This window comes from Zalophus californianus, chromosome 6, assembly GCF_009762305.2.
Source record: "Zalophus californianus isolate mZalCal1 chromosome 6, mZalCal1.pri.v2, whole genome shotgun sequence".
Classification (NCBI taxonomy): domain Eukaryota; kingdom Metazoa; phylum Chordata; class Mammalia; order Carnivora; family Otariidae; genus Zalophus; species Zalophus californianus.
In genome coordinates, this window is record NC_045600.1 from 47,765,713 (window position 1) to 47,774,203 (window position 8,491).

General features: G+C 35.5%; 1 protein-coding gene across 6 annotated transcripts in view; it reads left to right on the forward strand.

The window, feature by feature from the left end:
* The window catches only part of NIN (ninein), a 99,191-nt gene extending 93,698 nt beyond the window's left edge, over nucleotides 1–5,493 (forward strand). For 4 of the 6 annotated variants that reach the window (XM_027572347.2, XM_027572349.2, XM_027572352.2 and 1 more), the window contains one exon: nucleotides 1,693–5,493. In XM_027572347.2, the coding sequence (XP_027428148.1) occupies nucleotides 1,693–1,902 (210 nt within the window). In that variant the 3' untranslated portion in view covers nucleotides 1,903–5,493. The other 2 variants (XR_003516005.2, XM_027572351.1) reach the window with 2 other exon arrangements.
* The last annotated feature ends 2,998 nt before the right edge of the window (nucleotides 5,494–8,491 follow it).

An 8,491-nucleotide genomic window follows, 5' to 3' on the forward strand; every position in this document is an offset into this window, starting at 1 on the left:
TAGAATAGGGACCCACAATTCCAGGACCACTATATGCAGACTGACCCTTTTCACCTGCTGGTGGCAGGTGTGGCCTGTGTTTAGAAAGTATTTGTGTAACCACGGATGACATACAAAAAAGGACTACTTTATAGGAACGTGTTGTAGTGCTTTGGAAACTGAAATTAAGAACTGAGGAGCGGGGGCAGAAACTGTCCAACCTGGTTTTCTAGATATATAAAAAGAAGAAGAATCCCAAAAGAAGGTCTCAATGCAGAGGTAGACTGGAACTTTCCTTTGCCCAATGTCTTAATCACAAAATGGAAAGAAAGTCTTACACAATACGCATTTATTCAATCCTTTAATCACTCACTTATTCAAAACATAGCTACTGTGTGCCAAGTCCTGTTCTAAGCACTAGAGATACAGCAGCGAACAAAACAAAATCCTGCTCATGTGGACTGTAATTCACTTACAAGGTATCGATCATTTGGCAAGGTAGTAATTTCAAAAACAAAGAAAATGGAGTCCACTTCAGCAGAGGGGAACATAGAGAAGAAATACTTGATCCAACTCAGGAGTTTAAAGCAAGTTTCCTGAAGGCCTCTTAAACCAAGTACTGATGCTGAGTAAGATCTGAACAGATGAAGAACTATGAGGACATTCTAGGCTATGGGAACATCATGTAGTTATGACAACATATGGGGTGTGGACATCTACAAACATTCTGGCATTAACAATTCATATGGTCCTGAAAGAAGCAGAAGAAACTAGAGCAATAAGGAGGAGTGGGCAGTAGAGAGCCCTAGGTGCTGAGCTATGGAGTTTGAATTTCATTCTGTAGGTGATGAAGAGCCATAAAAGTGTTTTTTAAAAGTAAGGAAAGAGAGAGAGTGGGATGAAAAGTTGTCTTAGTTTAATAGAGTAGGCTAGTATGTTACACCTGCCAGTCATCTAGGTCCTGGGCTTCAGTGTCACCATTTTTATCATTGCCTTTTGAAATGCTAATAAATTAAGCTTCAGTTCATTATTCCCTAAAACCTCTATACTTTCAGATGCCCTGGTTAAAACTGGGTGTAAAATGAGGTATAACGAGGAAAGGGGTATTGGAATACATTTAATAGGAACCATAATAAAATTATCCCAAGGCTGCTGACCAATTTTCCCAGCCCAACCTAGACTATATCTTCTACCCCTAAAAATTAAAATATATCTTCTAGACAAGCTCTACTATGCAAAAGGGGAAGAGTTAAGGAAAAGTAACTGCCCAAATCTTACCTCTTTGTTGTATACATGGACCAAATTTTAAAATAAGCAGTAGGTTATAGCTATGGATGTTCTTAACAGATGCTTGAGCTTCCCAGAGTTAAAGTTCATACTCTATACCTCAGAAACTATAAAAGTATTTTGATATATTTTTAGAGAATGTAAAAGTAACACCTAATTTATTTAGATGGAAAAAGACTTTGATTTTTGAGCCTTTAAATATTAATATGTTCTTTTTGTTAGTGACTTCTACAAACATCATGCAAAGAAACAGCTTGGAATAAGTGGATTTGCTCTACTTGTGTCCCTGATGCCAGGTCTGATGTTAAACCTGTGTTGTGAAATAAAAGAATATAATAGACGTCATTTGCCTTTATGAACAATTGTCCTAATGTCACACCCTTAATTACAGAAATGGAGTCAAGATGTTTCTGGTTCTGTTTCTAGCTCTACAAGAATACTAAAGCAGATGCAATGGTGAAGGATTTGTATGTTGAAAATGCCCAGTTGTTGAAAGCTCTGGAAATGACTGAACAGCGACAAAAAACAGCAGAGAAGAAAAATTACCTCCTAGAAGAGAAGATTGCCAGCCTCAGTAATATAGTCAGGAATCTGGCACCAGCACCACTGACTTCTACACCTCCCTTGAGGTCATAGCCAAGCCAAAGGATACACTCATATTTGTGCACTTTACTGAAATGGATGGAACATTTCAGTAAGTTCTCTCAACCATTTGTTTTTTAAACCTTTAATGGTTTAAAGTTAAGCTCAACCTAAAACTGCCAGCAACAGAACTGGTCTCCATTCATTATAATTAGTTTTTCTAAAGAGACTAAATTATTCCCAAGCTTTGAATTTTTTAAAAAATCCTAATAGCCACCAAAAAGATAGATATATGAACACAATGCAAGAGTCTTAAAACCCCAGTTTTGAATGAGTTTTTTTAAAAAATATTATATATAAAGCTATGTGTAAATTCCAGATATTTAAAGTTTGAGATCTGATTAGTCTATTGTTTTGATCTTTATTTAAAAAACAAATGTATGTCTTCTTATACCTTCAAATATGGAAAAGTCATTCTGTTTCTAATACTTTTTGTTCTTTGGTAACAGACCCTGGGCTCAATAACCACAGAGGTCAGAAAAACCAGAGTCCATAATACTCTACCTTTTAACACCTATGACAGTATTACCACTCTTAATGTATTCTAGATGTAAAACTGATTTATTCAACTGCACTGTTAACTAATGTTAAAACTGTACTTTCTTTAAACATTTTTTTTTCCTCCTTAGAAGTTTCATTCGGGGAGCTTATCTTCTAAAAAATGGATAAAGCCACGTTCTTAAAAGCATTTGAACTAAAGGGAAAGCATTGAACAAATCACTTTGGAGTAAACAGCTACTCTTAGAAGAGAGATGAGCAAACCATGTGGGTTTCTCTCTCAAGTCTTGGAGTTCATGAACTTATATTTAGGGTTGCTTCAAGAACTCAGGGAACAAACTTTGAATGGTCTTCCTGAAACACTGTAGGGCCTCTTTAAGAATTTGAAATGCATAAACCATGTGACCTTATTTGTCTTATATTTAGAGCTATACTATGATTTTTATTTCTATATTTTTGGTGAATTTACTCTTCTGAAAAGCCTTGATTTTAGAGTTAAAAACTTATGGAAGAGTTATTTGCTTGTTTAACATAGGTTAAAATTTCCATGCTTCCTATTCTTCTAACACTTCAAATCTGATCATAAGAATTTCTTACTCTGAGGGCACCTGGGTGGCTCAGTCGGTTAGGCATCTGCCTTCTGCTTGGGTCATGAACCCAGGGTCCTGGGATCGAGTCCCACATCGGGCTCCCTGCTCAGCAGGGACCCTCTGACCCTCCCTCCTCTCGTGCTCTCTCTGAAATAAAATTTTTAATTTCTTACTCTGATAAGCACTGGCATGCCATCTGAGGTAAAAAGAGTGCCAAGTAGGATTTTCCATTCAGTTCTCAAGACCAGAACTTTATAGAGCAGTCAACACTTTTAGGATGGGTAAATATTATCCCCCAAATCAAAGCTTTGCTTCTTAGCCTACTTCAGCCAGCCAGCCATTGGTGGAGGACTTATGTTTAGGACACTAACTAACAAAGCTCATTATAGTGACCTACTTGTTTTTGTGGAACAGCAATTAGATAAGAAAAATTCACTCTGATGTATTCCTGGAAGGCCAAACCCATCGATTTACAAGACCGGTAACAGCAAAATCACACACCGCTTTATGGGCAGGGACAAAAGATTCACGAAAACTGCCTAAGAAGTCATATGATGTTTAAAAATCTCAACAAAACAATTTGCATCAAGCAACTTTCAGGTTCCTCGTGGCCTAACCATCTGTTGGTCCCACCTGACAAGCTAGGGCCAACACAGAAATCCTTACTCCAAGAGCTCTGACAAGGTATGGCCGTTTGTGCGACTGGAATTCAAACTCATGAAACCTTTTCAGGTCTGGATAGCTCTTACTATCAGAAAGTCCTGATTTCTCCCTGGAAAAATAATTAATTTTAATCCTTCCCTGTAATTACCCTTCAAAACATGTCACATCTGCTGTCATGCCTTCCCTAATCTTTCGTCCCAGTGCAAACATTACTAGTCAACCCAACTACTTGTATGGCATTGGCTTTAACAGAGAATCTTTTTCACTTAAAACTGTGGATAGACCTAGGGAACTAAGGTCATAAATAAACTATGCATCTGTGGTGTATTTATGTGATATGCTTCAAGTTACTCAAGGTTATTACTATCAAAACTGAACACCAAGCAGATTTCTCAAATAACTGGCTTTAGCATGTGATCACGTGTTGTAATTTTTGTTGTTTTTTACATTACAAAAAGTGTAGATTAATTTCTCATAAATCTATATGTGTATATAAAATGCTGTATAATGAATGTAAATATGACTTTCTGGAAAGTTTTAGACTACATTTAAAATCCCTTTATCCAAAATCAAAATGCTGCTCAAATGATTAATTAAATCAACATCTAGGTGCTTTATTTCTTGTTTTACTGCACTTATAAAAGGGAAAAAGATCAACATGAGGTTACCTTAAATTTATACATTTGTGCAGCAGTTTATTTTTGTAGCCTAGAGTGGGAATTTAACTGGCAATTTATAATAGCATTTACAGCTTTTAAAAAATCTTTTATTAAAGAGATTAAATTTGAACTTAAATGTTTAGGTTTTGCTTTCAGACTTTATAATAGCAATCTTTAAAATCACTAGTTATGTATTCTTTTATAGGCATTTAGCTACTTGTTTATTAAAAGCACTGGTTAAACTTTCTTTGGCTTTCTTAAGAGTTATTTAAATTAGTCTGAGAAGATGGGATATTCATTTCAAGGAGAGTCAAGTTTGCCTTTGTGATAATATGTTACACTAAGACAAAGAAAATGTGGATCACAAAACCTGCACTGTTCTATTTTGCTTTCTTCTGCTTTTTAGAAGCCTGAACTCTTAAGCTCAAATTGTGAAGGGAGAAAAGTAAATGGGGTGGGGTAGAACCGATCACAGTATTTTATTTATTTTTCTAAAACCTGGATTCTAAAACTATTTTAAATGTGAATCCTTCCCAGAAGCTTCAAATACATTGCTTATATATTTAATCTTGAGCATATTTTACATAAATAGATTACAAAATCATAAGCTTTCACAACATAGAAGGAGTCTTACAGGTCTAGTGTTTCAATAATGTACAAATACCCAGATCAGGTATTATTATGAAGAACATTTTTCTTTAAGAATGAATAAAAAGTCCACTTTATGGTGGACTTTAACACGTGGGAATGAATTTTTTTTCATTTCTTTTTTTTCCTGAGGGAAGGAAAAGAGAAATATGTTGCTATTGTCAGCATCTTAAAGGTATTCCCTATCAAGGCAAGGCTAAGTGCTTTGTAATAGTATTAAGCAAGTCTTGTTTTGAATGGATTACCTGTAATGGGTCATTGGAATGATTACAAGTAATGCCAAAAGCCAAGTCAAAGCCTAATAACCAAAGCATTCCATATTTAAAACTTATCATATCATATTTGGACCTATTTGAACATCTCAACACTCTAAAATAGAAAACTGTTTTATGGCATATGGATAGCTGTTTATTAAAATTAACCTTTTATTGCTCAGCTTTTTTGAAAGATTTAAATTAACTTTATTCTTATGGGAAGACATTTTCACACCATGATTTAAGGGAACACTAGTTTTGTGGAAAAAAAAACAAAACCCTGAGTTCATCAAAAGCCATCTATAGGATTCCTTTGAGATAAAAATTAATGTGTATGTGTTGATACCAACTTTGTATATTTCATCTTAGCCATTCTATCTTAAAGGTTTTAATGTGAGCTTAAAATGTAAATAAAGAATTTTGTAAACCTGCCTCTTGTTTTCTATATATCCTGAACTTTTATACAGTGTATGTTCATCATTGGTCTTTAGAGTAAAAGCATCAAAATACTGCACTAAACACACTCTACAAATGCAGAATCTCTGCATCCACCCCAGACCTAATAAATCATATTCATATTCTGCATTTTAAGAAAATTCCCAAGTGATTTGTATGTGATTTAGAGCACTGGGACTCCATTTCTGTCACAGAATTGAAGACTTTTACACCAGCAAGTTTGGGGTCCCTGTACCCTGTAGTGGTTCATAATTCACCTCCAGAATCCTGACTCAACCTCAGGTGAGGCCCTACTTGGGATTTTGGGTGCTTTGGAGGTGACTTTGCTTCACTTCCCCATCTTTATGGGTGACTCAGTTGAGCTGTTTGTGAATGATGCGATATATACAAGTATAGACATAAAAGTCAGCCTGAAAATACATTAAGCCACTATGCTGAATACTGAAATGTAGAATGGAAATGGTGGCCAAACTAGACCCATCTCACAAGCCTTGTTTAATTATTTTCAAAGCTTTTATATCAGCCTTACACTGCCTTTAGGAGGCAAGAGCTATAATTATCCCCATTTTACAGATGAGTAAACTGAAACTTAGCAAAATTGTGACTTTTAAGTCCACACAGCCAGCTAAAAAGGGCACTCAGGATTTAAGACCCTGATTTGTCTGTATTAATATGTTGCAACACTTTATCAATTTCTACTTCCATCAACAACGTGTTGACTGAATACCTACCATGCATACTATAAAGAAAAATGTAAATCATTCCTGGTTTTCTGTTTATGATTGGGTTGGGGTAGAGTAGTAAGATTTATGCACAAAAAAATCTTACAGTAATAAGATTTATGCACAAAAAAAATTAGAAAAAGTATTTATCCATACAGAAGATTTTGTTGAAGGATTCAGTACTATGGGTACTGAATAAGGAAGGATAAGGATGAGGAAGATTAGCATCTTCAGGTATTTTAATGTAAAATGGGGAAGGTTCTTCATCTACTGTGTTAAATATAATTGTGTATGTACTTCATTGAGATTAGTGTAACCTGTTTGTTTTGTAGTCTCATTCATCTTGCATTCAAAAAGTCATATTTTCCCTCTGATATTAATTTGATGTCCATTTTCCCATAATAATGGTTAGGTTTTATCCAAAGGATCAGAATTTTGACCTAAAGTATAGAAATTATCTATAATCTATTGATTAAAATGTTAAATTTAATCTAGATAAAATATGTTGTAAGTCACAAAAGTGGTTTTTATTCACTGTTTGGTTTTGCCTCATTTGCAGATCAGGAGAAATGACTGATTTAAACCTCTTTTTAAAAAAAATTAAAATTCCACAAAGGCAAACTGTAAAACTGAATCAGTAAAATGTCAGCTAAAGAGTAGGCAACCAGGATGCCTGGCTGGCTCAGTGAGTAGAGCTTTTGACTCTTCATCTCAGGGTCATGAGTTCAAGCCACACATTGGGTATAGAGCTTACTTGAGGAAAAAAAAAAAAAAGGCAACCGTGTAAAATAAAGCTGGATACCCTTATGTTAAAATATTTAATTTTAAACAATTGCATGAGATATGCTTTACTAGTTACAGCAAAGTAAAAATCTAACAGTCCTTAGAGCCAAGATGAGCATTCACCATTTTTCTTTCCTGTTAGGAATTTTATCTGTCTTCAAGATTTCAAGCAATACATAAGCACCAACCCAGTCCCAGGCACTAAGATGTTATCCACTGGAGTGGTGGGCAGTGGGAGGCATGGGGTGGCTGGGGGATAGACACTGGTGAGGGTATATGCTATGGTGAGCACTGTGAATTGTGTAAGACTGTTGCATCACAGGCCTGTACCTCTGAAACAATACATTATATGTTAAAAAAAAAAAAAGTAGGAAGGGAAAAATGAAGGGGGGGAAATTGGAGGGGGAGATGAACCATGAGAGACTATGGACTCTGAGAAACAGACTGAGGGTTCTAGAGGGGAGGGGGGTGGGGGATGGGTTAGCCTGGTGATGGGTATTAAAGAGGGCACGTATTGAATGGAGCACTGGGTGTTATACGCAAACAATGAATCATGGATCACTGTATCAAAAACTAATGATATAATGTATGGTGATTAACATAACAAAATATATATATATATTAAAAAAAGATGTTATCCAGTATTGAAATGCTATGGACAATAAAAATTGTCAATGTTATAAGAAGATGCAAAAAAAAAAAAAGCCTGTGGAAATGTCCTAGAATAAAGGAGACTAAAGAGACTTGACAACTAAATGCAATTACCTACTCATAGGTTGGAATTCTATATTGGAGAGGCCAACTGGATATGGATGGTACAGTAGAATATAGCCTTATATCAATTTTAAATTTAATGAAGTTGGTAATTAGTATGTTTATGTAAGGCTATATCCTAAGGAAATACACACAAGTTGTTTTTAGGGATAAAGAACCATAATGTATGCAACTTACAAATGATTCAGAAACACAAAATTATACACATACACACAAGGACTCAGAGTAATGAAGCAATTGTGCCAAATGTTTAAAATTTTGGGAGGGGCACCTGGGTGGCTCAGTCAGTTGAGCATCCAACTTTTGATTTTGGCTCAGGTTGTGACCTCAGGGTTGTGGGATTGAGCCCCATGTTGGGCTCTGCACTCAGTGCAGAGTCTGCTTGTCCCTCTCCCTCTGCTCCTCCCCCCACTCCCTCAAGCTTTCTCTCACACATAAATAAATGGATTTTTTTTTAAATAGGGGAAGGGTACGCAAATATTTGTAATATTCTTGTAACCTTCTTTAAGTTTGCAATTATTTCCAAATAAAACATT